The sequence below is a fragment of the Momordica charantia genome (assembly GCF_013281855.1).
Source record: "Momordica charantia cultivar OHB3-1 chromosome 8 unlocalized genomic scaffold, Mcharantia_2.0 BLBB01000008.1, whole genome shotgun sequence".
Classification (NCBI taxonomy): domain Eukaryota; kingdom Viridiplantae; phylum Streptophyta; class Magnoliopsida; order Cucurbitales; family Cucurbitaceae; genus Momordica; species Momordica charantia.
Window position 1 is genome coordinate 30863092 of NW_028275166.1, and position 17761 is coordinate 30880852.

The 17761-nt window shown below is 30.5% G+C and overlaps 2 protein-coding genes across 2 annotated transcripts; one reads left to right on the forward strand and one right to left on the reverse strand.

Moving 5' to 3' along the window:
* On the forward strand, nt 1-2646 carry LOC111020824 (CASP-like protein 2C1). Its single transcript, XM_022297601.2, has 3 exons — nt 1-244; nt 575-725; nt 2239-2646. Exons 1-3 carry the CDS (start codon nt 87-89, stop codon nt 2488-2490), a joined length of 561 nt encoding a protein of 186 aa, XP_022153293.1. The 5' UTR covers nt 1-86; the 3' UTR covers nt 2491-2646.
* Nucleotides 2647-6770: 4124 nt separating this feature from the next.
* LOC111020820 (4-coumarate--CoA ligase CCL1) lies at nt 6771-11887 on the reverse strand. Its single transcript, XM_022297597.2, has 6 exons — nt 11127-11887; nt 10366-10719; nt 8739-8937; nt 8188-8401; nt 7990-8092; nt 6771-7063 (listed from the first exon to the last, which is right to left on the reverse strand). Exons 1-6 carry the CDS (start codon nt 11766-11768, stop codon nt 6947-6949), a joined length of 1629 nt encoding a protein of 542 aa, XP_022153289.1. The 5' UTR covers nt 11769-11887; the 3' UTR covers nt 6771-6946.
* Nucleotides 11888-17761: the final 5874 nt, after the last annotated feature.

The following is a 17761-nucleotide window of genomic DNA, read 5'->3' on the forward strand; positions in this document are numbered from 1 at the left end:
ACAACTGCCGAAAACACAGCCGGCCGACCTCTGGCATTACTTGGGATTTATTCTGGCCAGAGGTGGGTTTGAAAGAAACTGCAGAAATGGGGTTTTTTGGGGATCCAAGAACTGAAGGGATTCTCAGATTCTGTGCGATTATTGGCCTTATTCTAACAGTTTGTTTGCTGGGTTTTGATAAACAAACTACTCAGATCTTTCATGTCGACAAAAAGGCCACTTTCAGAAGTTTGCGTTCTCTCATGTAAGCTTTCCCTCTTTAAATTTTATCTTTTACCAGTGAGTTATACTCAAATTAGCAACGCTTCTATGGTTTGGTTCTCGCAGATAAAGCATTAATATTTCCAAATTTTATATATATGAATTGAACGAGTTAATATTAGTTAGAAATTAAGATTGAAGGTTCGATTCTCTACTCCAGAATGATTGGACTAGAAAAAGTTAAGCCTAACTCAACTAGCTAGTTGAAGTATTTTGAAAGAAAAAACCGAATAAACAGTCATATTGTATTTTTATTTTTATTTTTCTTTTACGAAACATATTGTTAATGATTTGTGGTTGTTTTTGGCGACAGAGTGATTATGTATGTGAACTCAGTGGCAGCTGGGTACAATCTTCTTCAACTCTGCAAGTGTTGGATCTCAGCTCAGCCAAAATTAGGAGCCTCAAAATTAGGGGCTCACTATGATATTTACATATTTTGGATTTCTTTCTTCCTTGATCAGGTATGTCTCTTCAATTAATTTAGATGGATTTTTTTTTTCTTTTTTTTTGCTTATAGGAGATGAATTATTGAGAAGCTCAATCGAGTTTGTATGATTTGTGTTTGAATTACGTGAATGAGTTTTCCTAACTTTTATTTGGTTCATGAGTTTATTGATTTGGAAAAATTTATGAGAAAAAATTCATTACCTTCCATTTCTAAAATATTGGTTAATTTGTATTTTTAATAAAAAAAGTTTAAAATATAGTTGGTTTTTTAAGTTCTTAATCATTGATTAACTTAATGATAATAATAATAATTTGTTTTCGGTTTTAACTTTTGATGATATTGGTTAGCTGATGATCAGTCGTATTGATTGAGATGATTATTGCCAGTTTATTTTATTATCAAACTTTAGAAGAAGTCAGAAATTAAAAATTGAAGCAAAATGTTTTAATATCTCTAGTTTCCCTCACCAAACAAACTTGTGGCCATAATTGCCACACATTTCGGAAAGTTCTAGGTTGGGTTTAGAGATTCTTTTTTCTTTTAACCTAATCCAATACTTCTTCATATAGTTATAAATTTTTCCAAATTCAATTAGGATTGATTTTTTCAAATCATTGCTTCATATCATAAATTTAATATATATTTTAAACAAACATCATAATTTTCATCATTTTATTTAGGGCTCGTTTGGTAACTTTACTGTTTTTTGTTTCTGTTTTTTCATTTTTAATGAAAAAAAACGTGTTGCATTGTTTTAACCTCCAAAAATTCAAATAGGATAAAACAATGTTTTTATTTATATTTTGCAACAAATTGGAAATGGGAACCCGAACAAAAACTTGTTTTGATTATTCCCAAAATTTCTATAGAATTGTGAGATTGTTCCAAAAGAGGAGAAACAAGAAACAAAGTTAGTTTTAAAATACCTAGATTTCATAAGAAAATTGGACACGAGAAACAAGAAATCGAAACGTTACCAAACAGGCCCTTATAGAATAAGCGTGACTTATTTTTCTTTTTTTTTATTTTACGTTATATTTGAGTTTAATTTTAATTTGAGTTTTCTTTTATTTTAAATTTTATGTTATATTTAAAAATAGATATTTATTTTAAGTTATTGATGACTTCTTTTCCAAGAGAAAAATGAAAAACAAAAAATAAAAGTAATGTAGAGTTCATTGGATGACCTTTTTATTTTTAAAAAACCAAAGCCAACATCAACTTAATTTAATGGTAATTGACATTTGTCTCTAATAAAAAATTATGAATTCGAATCTCCACGTCATCCTTTGGAAGAATAAAAAACCAGTATAAGTTAGGGTGATAATCAACCAGACGCGGATGAGTATAACTATCACAAGTTAAGATATAAGTAATCTTTCACATCCTCAATCTATCCCCTTGCTTGTAATAGTCATCAACGGATCCATAAACGCTACCAAACAAGTGCAGAAAGGTTTTAATGGTGTTCCACCTTACAAGTTGGGAGAGGTTTAAAGGTTGGGTTGAACTGGATTTTGACACAGGCAATTGCATATGTGATATTTGCGGCGAACACGGCGGGGGTGGAGGCGGCTCTTCTGGCGATCACCGGAGCCTACAACCTTCAATGGATGAAGCTGTGCAACAGATTCACCAGATTTTGCTTCCAAGCTGGTGGAGCTTTCCTTTGTGGCTATGCAGCTTCTCTTACAATGGCTGCCATTTCCTTCATTTCTGCTTTCAATTTGTTCACCCATTACTCTCCAAGCCACTTCCTGCGACCAAAATCCAAGTGATTCCATCCCCATAGCTTGTATATTTTGATATTCCACACTCTTAGGAAAACTCATAGCTTTACCAAATCCTATGAATCCGTATTTTAGTGTATTTAGTTGATTGAATTATCCGCGGGCAACCGTCTTTATGAGATCTTTCGAGTTGAGTTTAAAGTAGATGATATCTTATCATTATGAAAGGTGTTAAAGTAACAATTGTACTAGCTAGAGTCATATTGGTGCAGACGCATGGAATATTCTAAAGTTTGAAAAGAAAAAATAGTTTCTGTTAAAGATCTCACGTTGAAAAAGAAATAGACCTTACAAATGTTTATAATAAATTTGGCTATCTATCTTATTACTAATTGATTTTGGGACGAAACATGGTAAACAGAAAAATACTTGACTCCTCACTAGTAAGGAGCAACTTTGTCCTTACTGCCATTAAATATTTAACAACTCATCATTTTCTAAAAAATAACCATGTATTTACATTTCTCTCTCTTTGTTATCAAATATTTAATAGTGGGAAGGACAAAGTTGTTTCTTACTTTAAGGAGTCAAGTATTTTCCTCGTAAATATTAATATCGTATCAAAGCCCAAAAAAGTTCAAACGAACCTAGGATCCAAAAATAAAATTCGATCAAAATTGATGAATCAACGAGAGACAAATTGATTTTGAGATAAAACCATGAATCAGGAAAAAAATTAAACAAAACAAAAAAAATAAAAGATTCAAAACATATAAATACTCCAAGTATTGAGTTATGTTTCGGGAATAAGATCTTTGAGATCTTTTATTATAGAGTTGTAGAAAGATAAAGTTTTCCTTTATTGGGAGTTAAGAAAAGCCCTATGAGCTAATGCATAAAAGCATATTTATTATGAGTTAGGTTCTCTCACACGTCTACCTAATTTTTTGTTTTTTTCCTTACCTGTGTCATTAAATCAATAATATAATGAGTTTTTCTTTCTAAACTTTAAATTAAAAATTTGTAATCTCAAACCTTCTCATCAAAATAATCATTCCTTTCATTTTTAATCTGAAAATGTTTTGTATTAAAAGCTCTTGATGAAGGTTATATTATTGTCAGTTTCATATTCGAAGGGGACGTTTGGTCAGTTGAGATGAATATACCTTATATACAAAATCTTGCATTAGTGTGGTACTTAGTGTGGTACTTGACCATATACCTACGTCTTAAAGTTTAAGTTAGAATTTAATCTAAACTTAGTGTCGAGTCGACCTTGAGTTGGGTTGCATAATAATTGCGTACCTTCAAGGAGAGATCCACTTTGTCTTTTATAGAGGTGCTTTGGGAAGCGCAACTCTACCATTTAGCACTCCGTGTCGAGTGTTAGCAAATTTTTTGCCGGTTGTATCTGCTTTGTCTTCAACCTGTCCAAACTCAAGTCCAGAACACATGTTTTTAAGTAGGTGGTCCACATGGCAAGCTTTTCGAACCTCCCTATAGGGAGCCTTAAATATTGATTAAACTAATCAATTCATTAGTGAATTTAAAACCTAACGATATTGGCAATGATACAAGATTTAAACTCAAAAATTAAAATTTTTTTAATTGAAGTTTGTTGATATTTGATATTTGATTAATAAACCTAGAATCAACTTATTTGTCCCGGAAAGGTAGCTACCATATTTAATGGTAATGTTTGACTTCTCACTTCCTTCATAGAGCATTGTAGGGCACTATGCCAACTTGGGTACCATAGGCCCCTTAAATAGGGATACTTTTTAGGGATTTTTCTTTGGAATTTGATTTTTAAAATAGTCTTATATGTTCAAAATAAAATGAAGTTTACAAATTACTTTGGTTTCTAGACTCGCACTAACTTTTGAATATATCCTATTTTCTTTCTTAAATTTTATATAAAATTAGTTTGGATTAATTTACAATTTGAATCACATGAATCAGAGTTCAAATGAAGAAATTGTTAAGGACAACGGTACCTCAAGTACTTTAAAATCGTCTGTTTTAGGCATAAGCCGTCACAGCTTTGCTTTTTATTTCACTTAAAATACATCGTGCCAATGGAGATAACTGTATTCCCTAGTCATTGTAAGACTTTGACAAACCCAATAGAAATTATGACCAAAACAAGATTGACAAAACAAATCCTACGTGAATGATGACATGGACATACAGACCTATCATAATTTGGCACGTGGCATTTTTTTGACTTGGAATTTCAACGAACTCATTTATGAATGATGTGGTAGCTGACGCAGTGGATGATGTGGCACCCAAAGTCCTACTGTGATGACATGGCAACTGACGTGTGCGCTCAGCAAAACGTATTTTGCACGTGGATAGGATTGATGAATCACAGTGTGACATGTGGTGGCTTATAAGTGGGTATATTTGAAATTATTATTTTATTAATAATTTTGAATTATCTTATTTAGGACCAATGAGTGTGCGCCACGTTTCATTTATGTATTTATCTCTCTTCTTTTACTACTCAACATGTAGATATTTCATTATTATTTGATTTCTCTCATTAGACGACGACACGTGGCAGCTAATGGCTAGTTTTTGAACTGCGAAACTATTTAAGTTGGAAAAAAATTCTAAAAAATTATGAAAATTTTTTAGAACTTCGTACCAGTGAGCTGAATATTTTTTAAGTCCATTTTTTCTTGAATTTTTTAGTGTTTTGAGTATTTTATTGGGCTATTTTAGAGTTTTTAGGTGTTGTGAAATTCATCAATCTTATCTACACTTTAGGAAAGTTTTAGTGTGTGGAAAATCCTTATATTCACAGATTTAATTTTTGAGTCCAGTAAAAAAAAACAGAGTGTAAGTTTTAATCTTTGTCTCGAAAATTTTTTTGGTCTAATTATAGATTTTGTAAAAAGAATATGTTTTGTAAGGTTTGATCTTGACCCTATAAAAAGACCGAGTTTTGCGATTTCAACGTGTAAAAAGATAGTGCTTGGAATAAATTCGAGAGGTGCTCGAGGAGTAGAGTATGTCGGGATCGTTGGCCGAACTACTCTGAATCTCTTGTACTGTAATCTTTTCTCTATATCCATATACACTTTTTATTTATTGTAATTTAGTTTTTCAAGTATATTTTCTTTTATTGGAAATAATTATTGTACTCATCTTGAAAATTTATTTTATGATATTCTGGTTGCTATAAATTATAAATAAATTGTTTTGGCATAAAAAGTTCAATTAGTTATTTTATTTGAATTTAAAATTGAAAAAGTTTAATAAGTTGATCTTCAACGCTTTTCACTCTTTCTCGTCTTGTCATATTGCTCAAAACAACACATTTAGTATTAATTATTTTTGGTGTGTTAGAACTATTGTTGTATAGCATAAATTCATTTTGAGCTTCAAATCATTCTATATATTTGTTTGATAATACATCTTTAGTTCAATAATGATTTCAATGTTTTGAAATATCCACATCGTACGTAGAACTCGAAATTAGCAATGATTCCAACGACTACTAAATCACAACGATCAAAATTTAAACATAGAAGTTATTGGTCGAAACAAGTTGAAAGGAAAAATAAACGTAATGATAATGTGGTGGGTGAATCACCCTCGTGGACCATAAGAAAAGTGACATGTGGCTATGTACTGACGTAGTTGTTCCTGGTCACCTACCGATAATAGTTTATTAGTATTCTTAAATTTCTTCCCAATGAGATGCTGACATGTGGCACGTAACTATTTTTTGGTACAACAACTTAGAAATATAGGGAATCGAACTTAAAGGAGTACATATCATTTATTGCTAAGCTATGCTTATGTTGGTATGTGACACCTAACTTTTAATTTGCAAGATTCTCCGCAACTTTGTTATTCACAGAGTTAATTATGTTATGGTTCGACTCCAAATAACATACAATTAACTCTATTACCCCTTTTTCTGGTCCTGAATCAAACTAATACTTCAAGATCTAACCCCAAAAATTCTCTTGCCCACATTATACCCATATTGAAAAACAAACATTATATTTATATGCCCTTAAAAATTATAAAGCAAAGTCTTATATCTTGAAGCTCATTTTGTTTATTCATAAACAACAAATGTATCACATTAGTTTCTTTAATTTTACTAGTTTTTTATTTATTTATTTTACCCAAAATGTGGGGTAGAAATTTGTTGAACTTTTTTTTTTTTACTAGTTTTGACTAATAAATTTTTTAAACTATTGTTGATGTTAAATAGGAACTAAGATTATAATTTGACCCTTTTTCATTTTTGTCGATGCATATATGAAATAACGTCTCTCTATCCAATACATCGCAAATCATGAACATAACTCATAACAATATTAATTTATATTCGTTTTTAAAGTTCAGAGTTTCAAATATTTACTAACAACAACAAATTTAAGAGAAATCCCCTGTTTCTTCAATGCTTTATCTCTCTCTCTCCTCATAACATTGTTTTAGAGAGAGATTAAAAAAGTTATGTGGAGGCAATAATTTAATTTCAGAAGGCACCAGCCTGCAACTGATCCCTTAAAACTTTCCTCAAAATCTTGCCTGAAGGAGCAATTGGAATTGAGTCCACCAAGAATACCTTTCTGATCTTTTTGTAAAATATCACCTGCACAAACCACATAGTCCCACCAAAGTTTTAACTAATACCCAACAAATATTGTAACAAGTTCACCTAATTTATAAATATATACTTTTTAAATTTTTATAATGCATATATTCGAGAGAATTTGACCTTCTAAACCTAGTTCAACGAGTTAAAACATTATAATATTCGACAAAAAAAAGTACAAAAGATCGAATTAAACGCAGAAGAAAAATGGGAGTGGTGGCTTTTGTATTAAACTTTTTAAAAATTCTTTAGCATTATTATTTACTATTTTCCAAGATAGTCGTAATTCAAGTGGATCATTGACTAACATAAAAATAGATAGTTTAGGTATGGTTAGATAATGATTTTATGTATAGGTTTATGATTTTAAAATTGTATACGTTGTATTAACTTCTTTAATATGTTTTTAACCATTCTTTTTTTTTTTTTGGGTTACCCAAGAATCGACCATCCATTATCTAAATATTCCTTAAGGTCCCAAACTACTCAAAACTATCTCTTGAAAACAATGTTTTTTTAACGATTCTTACAAATACATTTGAATTCTTAGCTAAATTTCAAAAAAGAAAAAAAAATTATTTATTATTATTATTTTTTTCAAAATAGCTTACATTTTGAAAAGTTTTTAAAAGGTAGATAACGAAACAATAGACTTAATTATTAAAAACATAAACCAAAAACAAAATGGGCTTTCATAATCCAAATAGGTCTTAGTAAACTTGTTTTTGTTTCAAAATTTAGCGAAGAAACTCAAAATGTGTTTGAAAGAAAAGCGGTAATTAACCTAACAAAAAATTTGTGAGAAAGTAATCACAATTCTTAAATTTAGCCAAGCCTAAAAAATTTCAACAAATAATAATATGATAATTTGCAATTAAAACTATATAGACACAGCAAAAAAAAATAAAGATAAAAATACCAACCTGCTCTGAAACATACTCTTTGATTTCATCCTCACTAATCTTGGAACCTCCAGATCTAACAACAAATGCAACAGGGATCTCTCCCGCAGCTTCATCTTTCATACTGTTCGACAGAATCAAAACAATTAATTCTTTTTTTTCCGTAAAAACAAGAAAAGTTTTGTACGATCTGCTACAAGAATGTTCATGGAAGCTTACGGTATAACAGCAGCAGCAGCAATGTTAGGGTTTGAAGTCAAGAGAGCTTCAAGCTCAGCTGGGGCTACTTGGTACCCTTTGTATTTGATCAGTTCCTTCAGCCGATCGACGATGAAGATCTCGTCGTCGTCGTCGATGAACCCTAAGTCGCCTGTGTGGAGCCACCCATCTTTGTCTATCGTCTCCTCCGTGGCTTCTTTGTTGTTAAGGTAGCCTGTTGAACACACCTCTCAATTCCAATTAAATTCTAAACTTCGTGTTTGTTGTCGTTAAAATTTTGTTTTGACTCGTTAAAACATTGTTCATTTTATTCATATATAATATCTAAGAAGATAAATGACGTATTTCATTACTTCATCGCAATCTTATTTTATACTTTTAAAAACTACATTTTAGTTTTTGAAATTCTTTGAAATTTTGTTTTTACTTGGCCTCATATTTGAAAATGTTACACTTTTACTAAGTTTTGGTAATGTCAGTTGTAATTAAATAGCGTGTGGCACTAAAGAGCGTGGGCACGTGTAAAAATAAAGAAGAATGATTAGACTTGCCTTTCATGATCTGGGAGCCACGTATGCAGATCTCGCCAGGTTGATTACGTGGCAAAGAGGCACCGGTTTGAGGGTGGATAATCTTCATCTCCGCATTTCTTACCACAGTCCCACACGCACCTGATTTCACCGCCATAGGTTCTTTCGCAAATGTTAAAGACATCGATAGCACTGGCCCTGCCTCCGTCATTCCATATCCCTGCACGTATCAGCCCTATTCAATTCCACAATTTCATCCTAATATCGACATAACGGATTAATCGACATTTCTATTATATCATAATAAATATATAAGCCAACAAAATATCATCAAAATGAACTGACATGTTATTGATATTTTCGTAGACATCTTTACTTCAAACCTTAACATGTACCTACAATATTTCCTTTTTCTAAACTCTCTATTGGGCCAAAACTTATAATTTTGGTTCTCATGCAAAATGTTTAATACATCTCTAAACGTTCATGATTGTGTCTATTTAATCTGTATACTTTAAAATATTTTTTTAATAAATTCTTGAACTTTTAAACGTGTGTCTTCATAAGTCTCTACTCTTAACTCAAAATTTTTAGTACAACAAATAAGAGGTACGGCAGTTCGAACTTTCCAACCTCAAAGAAAAGAAGAGGTACCAATTACTATAAAGCTAAGTTCATGTTGGCTACTCTTAAACTCGGTTAGTTTATCTGAAATTAGTATATACCACCTAATCTTTAAATAACACATTAACAAGACGAAAGATATATTACATCTAAAATTGAAATTAGTTCGGAGCTATTTGAACTAAAATGAAATCCACCTCAAAATATATTTTTTTTTTCTCTTTTTTCTTTTATTGGAGTTTGGGTAATTTAGACTTCAACCTGATAGAAAGCCTGTCTTGAGCCAATTCAACTATACTTTATAAAGTTTATCAACTAAGATATAATTTTAAAAAAATTAATAATAAAGGGTTGAAACAAGAAGTTTAAAAAAACATCCCTCTTGCATTTAAAAAAAATGCCGCAGACTTGTTCAGCCACTAATGGCCAAACAGACACTATAAATTTCATTTCAATTATTCTTATGCTGCAATTTTATATAGTCTTTATATTTTCGTGAAATTAGTTTTAGGGTATGCCATTTACAAACAAACAAAAAAGGACAAATTTAATCATGCATTTCTAAAGTCGTCATACTTTGTAACTTAAAATACAAAATTCATAAAACAAAAAAATTTTGTTAAAAAATTAAATAATAAAGTCAATTTTTGATTTGTTAGGTAAGGTTTAAGAAACCAAATAAAATAAGACATTTATATATATTTTTTCGTGCCAGTAGTGGAACCACACCAAGTTGACCAAACCTAATTAATACCATACCAACCTATTGATTTATTTATATGTTAAATACATGTTTTTCTTTTTTGAAGAATAGCTAAATATATATTTTAGTCCAATAGTGTTTTGGGACTTTTTCAACTGAGTGACCCAATTTAAAAAATTTTGTCTGGCTAAAATAGACCAAAATGAGAATTTTAAAATTCATATTTATGATTTGGTGACATCTACTATTTCAATTAAAACAATACCTTTGTAAATTCCAAAAAAAAAAAGTAAAAAATTAAATAAAAGGAAATGGAATTACCTGTCCAAGGTTGGCGTTGGGGAGTCTGGCCTTGAGCGTGTCCTCGAGGTCCTTGCCGAGGGGTGCGGCGCCCGACATGACGATTCTTATGGACGACAAGTCGTAACGGTGGATGTCCGGATTCTTGGCGAGGTCCAAGACGATGGGAGGGACGAAGGGGGCCACGGTGGCCTTGTGGGCCTGGATGAGGTGGAGGAGGGACGACATGTCGTATTTCTGAATGATGAGAATGGCTGCGCCGACACGTAGTCCGCAGAGCAGAACGGAGTTTAGAGAGTAGATGTGGAACAACGGCAGAATGCACAGGATCACGTCCTTACTCTTGAAATATAGATTCGGATTCTCTCCGTCCACCTGCATTTTAACATCTCATTAAATATCCCTGACATTTTTCCGTATCTATAAATTCGACGTAGACATGATGGATAAATTGTTATTTCGACATTTTTTATATCCATACAATTCTATCATATTACAAAAAAATCAACGAAATAGAAAAATACCAATAAAATATTAATAATATACTCATGTCTTAATTATTTTTAATTTATTTAGAAACACATAAATATTTACAGATTAATTTAAATATCTTATAAGATTTTTTAATTTCTCTTAAAATATCTATGTCCATCTCACATTTCCTTGAAATTGAGACAGACAGAGATATTTCATTTAAAACCTTAACTTTCTAAAATCTCTAATTTTCTTTTAAAAATTAGAAAATAAATAAATAAATATATTTTTATTTCATTTTTTGTGACCTGCTGGGCGACGCTGGTGACGAGAGATTTATGCGTAAGCATAACGCCTTTAGGAATTCCGGTGGTGCCGGAGGAGTACGGCAGCGCAACCACGTCGTTCGAGTTGATCTTCACAGCCGGAATGTCGTTTTCGTCCGCCTCCGTCAGCTCCGAGAAGCTCAGGCAACCGTCCGGCGGCGAATCGGTGCACAAAATTTTGACGCCGCGTTCCTCCGCGAAGCCCTTAATCTTGTCCACGAACGCGGACTGAGTAATTATAACCTTAGCGTTGGCGGCCCTGGCCTGCTTCGCGATCTCCGCCGGCTTGTACAGCGGGTTGGCGGTGGTGCTGATGGCCCCGCCGTAGGAAGCGCCGAGGAAGGCGAAAACGAACTCGGGGCTGTTCTGGAGGAGGATCATGATGACGTCGCCTTGGCTGATGCCGATGTTGGCGAGGCCGGCGGCAACGCGGCGGGCGGTGAGGTGGACGGCGGCGTAGGTGTGGACGTGGCCGGTGGCAGCGTTGATGAGGCATGGGCGGTGTTGGAATTGGGATAGGCGGTCGAAGCAGTAGGTGTGGAGAGGGAGGTGGTCGGGGATGTAAATGTCCGGGAGTTTTGATCGGAAAATGAAGTCGTCGCCGGTCGGAATTTGGGAATCCATATTTGGGTTCGGTGGCTGTTTAATTTGTTTGGCTGCCGAGAAAATCTGAGGGGAATTTTTTATAGCGGGTGGATTATTGGTTTTTCTTTTTTTTTTTATTATTTATTTTTAGTTTGAAATTTTCGTGCAAGTAATTGTAATGTGGAGTAGGTGGGGTTAGGGGGAGTTGATGAAATGGAGTTTTGACATTAATTTTATAAAATTATTTCACATTTTGAATAATATTAATACTCAATTAATAGCTTTCCATTTTATTTTTTTTATTATTATTATCTGTTTGGAAGAACACATATTTGAAAAAAGGAAAAAATTAATGCTCTTAAATATCCGTTGGAGCATAGTTGAAGGAATAACAATTTAACTAACTAATTTAAGGTCAATTATTAAAATGGCTATTACATTATGATTTGATTAAATTTAACTGGTTAATTATACTTATATTAATTAATCTATTTTCAAAAAGTATAACTAATAAATAATTATAATTAATGTTATTTATTTTGTAAATATTAAAGATAGTAAAATGGACTCCTTAATACCATTAAATATCCGACAATTCATTTTTTTTTCTCATTCTTAGTTGTCAAATATTTAATAGTGTGAATGAAGAAATTTCTCCCCAAAGAGCTAAGTCTTTTCCTAATTAATTTTAGTTGAATTGAACTAAATTGATTTATATCAATTCCAACAAAGCTACGTACATAAATACACTTTTTACCATTGAAAAATCGAATATTCTTTCCTCCAAAAAAAAGAATAGAATATTTAGTCTTTCACCCACTGACTGTTAAACATAAACTCAAAACAAATTAATTAATTTAGTTGAAGGAGAACCAACAATCATACTTTTAATAATCCATAAATTCTTGAAAATGAAAGGTAAAGTCATATCCCCTATATAAAGGAGAAAAAAGACGTCCGAAAAGGATTCTCAATTTAAATAAAAAACATCCGGAAATTTTCATAATAGCAACTATACAATTTCCGAAACAAAGGGATTCATTTTCCATTCTCAATTCTCAATTCTCGTTCATAATACTCTAGCAATCATGTTGAAACGGTCGAAATTTTAAAAATAATATTTGTATGTTTTGAGTTTCAAACTTTAAAATGCACTGTGTCCACAATTATATGATATTTATCAGATTTCGACATTTAATAATATGTTTTAAGAAGTCAACCTAAGGTTAACTCAACCGTGATTAAGACATATATTCTAATAAAAAAAATTGAAAGTTTGAATTTTTTCTACATCTCACACGTGTGCTGAATTAAAAAAGAAAAAAATCTTTTTAAGAAAAAATCCTACCTCCTTTCTTTATTTTTATGTTTTTTTTATTTTATTATTCTTATTTTTTTTCCTAGAAAAGTATCATAAGACCCATTTTCAATTATGTTTTTATTTTGAAGATGTCAGTGTCAAGAAACTGATGTAAATTTAGTAAAATCCGAAACAATATAAAAATTAATAATGGAAAAATCTCACTCACTTCCAAATTTTAATTGGCTGGTGGTCAATTAGGAAAATACATTTTTATTTTTATCTTTTTTCAATTTTGGCTAAATATATAAATTAGTCCCTAATCTTTGAGCTAATTTTCAATCTTGGATTTAATCTTTTAAAATTTTCTGATTTATTTTTACTATATTAAAAAACCTCAATTGGGTAGTTATATAAAAAAAAATTGGCTAAATTATGTAAAACAAAGAATTAATTTATCATTAAATTATTTTTATTTTAGTAACATATTTTGGACACATGTACGTGTCATTCAATGCTACATGGCACATAAAATCTAACTTATTTATGAGTAAAATATGATTTATTAGTCAATAAAATTCATTTCTTTTAGGTGAAATATATGTCCAACTAACCTGTCTACAATCTACTACCTCTCTTAATATGTAATTATAATAATAATTTAATGATAAATTAGTTTTTAGTTAATAAATTTTAACAATTTTTGTACCTAAAAACTTAATTAGATCTTTTTAATACATTAAAAATTTTAAAAGATTAAAAATTAAATTAAGAATTTCATACCATTAGCATATTTAGATGTCAAGAAAATATTCATTCTCAGGAAGCTTTAATCCGTCGTTGAGGAAAAGGTAGGTCTTCCAAATATGGACAGTAATATATAATAAGTTTTTGGCCTTTTACTTTGAGGACAAAAGATGATATTTTTTTCTGAAAATATTTTTTCATCGATAGCTTAAAAAGTTAAAAGTATGTATGAAAATCACGAAACAAAATAACAACAAAAGAAAGGACAATAAAAAAGAGATATTCTTTTGTTTTCGGAATTAAAAAAATAAAAATAAAGTTTTAACATCAATCTTTAAAAAATTGATTGTGGTTGTATTTTTTTTTTCAATAAATGAAAATACAAATATTGTTTTTTGAAATACTATTTTTATGCAATATTTTGAAATAGTTGTAAACAGGAAGATTTTTAGAATTTTAGCTATACAAAGTGGAAGTTTTTCATTGATTATTTAAAAAAGTCTAGTAAAAATTATAAAAATCATCCTTATATATAAATTGGTATAATTATAATCTTCTGAGTCTTGATTTCAATGTTCACTCTCGTAAGACTATAAAATATTTACAACTAGACCTATCATTATAATTTTGTTAGTGGTTGGATTTAATTGTAATAATTTAAAAAATTTTAAAAATAGACCATGCTGTAAGTTGTTATATTAACCTTATAATAGATGGGTAGTTTTTGTTATTTCCCCTTTAATTAAGAAATCTTTGGTGAAAAATTAATATATATTTTTTTTAGAGGAGTGGGTTGGGTAGCAAATAATCTTGGAATAATATACCTCAATTATGATGACGTGCGTTACACAAAAGGAAAAAAAAAAGAATGAGTTTAACAATTTTTTTAATTCAATCATGAAAAAATATTTTATAATCGAATAAGTTACACTAATAAATAAAACCACCAATAGCACTATTTCAAATATATATATATATATATATATTATTTGTTGCTCTCTAAAATCCGTGGTTATTTTTTAAAGAGATTGGAAATGCAGAGGCCACGTTTCGTATGATCAGCCACTCATATTGTGCCACGTAGAACTCTCACCTACTTTTTTTTCTTTTTTTTTTTATGAGTATAAGACTATCAGTCTCTGTCTCACCTACTTTTATCTGTTAGAAATGCATGGCGAGTGGACGAATTATGCAAAACGACGTCGTGCTGCTCTGCTAAGAACAAATACGAAGTGACAAAAAGTCCACCGTTGAAATTGCATTTTTTTTATATACGTGGATATCATGTCGTCTTTCGATTCGGTTTCTTTCATTTTCACCCGAGTACGTGGAATACAAAATTTTAAGTAAATTAGCTGTGTGTGTACATATATATATTACTAACTTTATCTGAGATGGATAAATAATCATGATTTATAATTCGATGTCTAAAATATATATGAATGGTGTTATGCATGGGTATATAAAGTCAGGCTTGAAAAAGTTACAGAATAGATCTAAGACCGACCCATGATAGAAGAAGCTCAAACTCAGAAGTCCAGTCGATAGTCGAAGCGTAACGTCTGACCCAATAAAACCAACCAGTATTCAGCTGCCAGCCAAATCTTGGACGACAACTGGATGTGACGTCCTTCGACAATGAGCCCAAACTCATCTTGACTTGATAGGACTATGCAATGAAAGATGACTCTTCCATCTGATATCTGACCCACGACAATGTATAGAAACCTAGTTTCGGAAAGATGATGATTCGAACCATATAAATAGAAAAAGAGGCTGAACCCTAGAGGAATGCTAATATGACTCTACTCTTTATTATACAACTTTCAACCTCCAGTTCTGACATAGGCATCGGAGTGTGTGTGGCAGCATCACACCGGTGTTCAGTGTTCTTCGTTTTGTATATCAATATCGAATCTCTGTGGTGCGATATTTGATCAACAAGTCATACAAAATTTTTCATCAATAAATGATTAAATTATAAGTTTTATTCTCGAGTTTATAAGAGTTATGGCGGCTTAATTATAAAATTTTAAAAAGTTTCAAGTATGTGCACAAACTTTCGGTATTGTGCTTGTTAATTTTGTCATGTTAATGCTTTAATTATTACATGTCATTTTCTCTATTTGTCATATAATCTCTAATATATATATATATAATCCTTAATTAATACAGTCAACACATGTTATGAGCATTAATTGAAGTGGCAAAAAAAAATTTGTTCAGATCAAATTGAAAACTTTTAGAAGCATAATTCAAACTTTTTACTTAAAAATACTATGTTAGAAAATTGAATGGACATAATCTTAAATCACAGTGGCTATCTATATAGAATATTTACTATTATATATGTAATTCCTAACAATCAATGTCATGTACGATCAAATGTAATTCCTAACCATCAATATCATGTACGATCTGTAGTTGATGTACGTATAAACTGACTCGTATACTAGCTTCCAAATATGATAGAAAAAAGAATGCGAAAGTTTATGAACATGATTTGTAATTTAAAATTAATATTTTTTTTTTAAATGTCATAGAGTTTTAACTTTTTCAGAAAATATAATATGAGTATGTTTTTCCCTTATATTGTGTTGTTTTCCGTGGATACGTTTCATTCGGAGGATATTATTTTATAAAGTTTTTAATTTTCTACCATATTTGAGAATATATATTTATTTTATATTATTTATATGGATGCATCTTTTTACAGTAACATATATAAATTTAATAATTTGTAGCTCTATCTACTTAATTACTTAATTAATTTGAGATAGTTAAAATCAATTCGATCATAATTTAAATGGATGAGACAACTATTTCATTCTAATGCTCATGGTCCATTGGTTTGATCTCGACGCAGATGGTTGATTTAAGAAAACTTAAGATTGTTAAAACAATTTAGTTTTGTACGGTAATTTGACTTTTCAAATTACGTCATTTGTAGGGTAGATTCCATCGTCAATAACCTTTTATTAAAATAATAATAATAATAAAATAAAAGGACAAAAATCAAAGATTCTTGTTGAAATTTCTTCTCGACTATTTAGCACGTAATTAAAGTTCGAAAATGAATAAGTGAATAAAATAATAATTGTATTTGATTATATTAGAAGTTAGTTTAAGTTATGAATTTGGTAAGTATGATTAAGACTCAATTACGTACCTATGGTTATAAGATTTCTGATTTTTTTATGCTTAAATTTAATTTCAATTTAGTCTGTGTGTAATTGTAAGTTTCATTTAACTCTCATGATCTTGTCAGACTTAAGGTTGTCACAATATTAAATTCGTGGCACGATTTTTATTGACATTAAAATAAGTTACTATTTTAAAAGTTTAATTGATTGTGTTAGTTCTACTCAGAAAAAATATATATATATTTGATTGTGTTAGTTAATGGTACCTAGGCTTAGAGTTGAGTGAAAATTGAAGATGTGTACTTTTTTTTGGGGTAAAAAATAGCTAGTTTGATGATGATTTATAGGAGATTTAACCATATCTTAGGGACTAAATTTCAAACTTTAGGATCTCACTCACGAGTTGATCAGTATGAAAAATATCATAGTATCATAGTGACAAAATTAGAATTAAACTCAAATCATACCAACTAAATTAAAATATTTAAACTCCAATTATATGGATGAAATTTATTAATATTTGGGCCTACCTGATGTTCTTTGTACCAAAAAAATTTGAAAATAATATGTGAATGGAGATAGAAGGAATTAGCTACGTACGTTTTTGGTTGAGAAATTCATGTGGTCAAATTGTTGTGGAGTTATATATGCAAGTTGAAGCATAAAACAACATTATATTACTTTCCAAGATATTAGATATTTTTTGCGACAATTTTATAAATATCCAAATTTCATAAAATATAAAATAACATTATATTAGCATAATTCAACATTTGAAAATAAGTAGATAAAATTTCCAAGTACTAAGGCGTCCGTTATTTAAAATCTGATCATCTAAGAGT

Excerpts from the sequence above, each read along its gene's own strand:
- LOC111020820 (XM_022297597.2), bottom strand. The coding sequence starts at position 11,768 with ATGGATTCCCAAATTCCGACCGGCGACGACTTCATTTTCCGATCAAAA. Across the intron at positions 8,402-8,738 it reads TGGCTCCCAGATCATGAAAG|GCTACCTTAACAACAAAGAA; the intron begins GCAAGTCTAATC and ends TGTGTTCAACAG. Across the intron at positions 8,093-8,187 it reads GCTGCTGCTGCTGTTATACC|TATGAAAGATGAAGCTGCGG; the intron begins GTAAGCTTCCAT and ends TCTGTCGAACAG.
- LOC111020824 (XM_022297601.2), top strand. The coding sequence starts at position 87 with ATGGGGTTTTTTGGGGATCCAAGAACTGAAGGGATTCTCAGATTCTGT. Across the intron at positions 245-574 it reads AGAAGTTTGCGTTCTCTCAT|AGTGATTATGTATGTGAACT; the intron begins GTAAGCTTTCCC and ends TTTTGGCGACAG. Across the intron at positions 726-2,238 it reads TTTCTTTCTTCCTTGATCAG|GCAATTGCATATGTGATATT; the intron begins GTATGTCTCTTC and ends ATTTTGACACAG.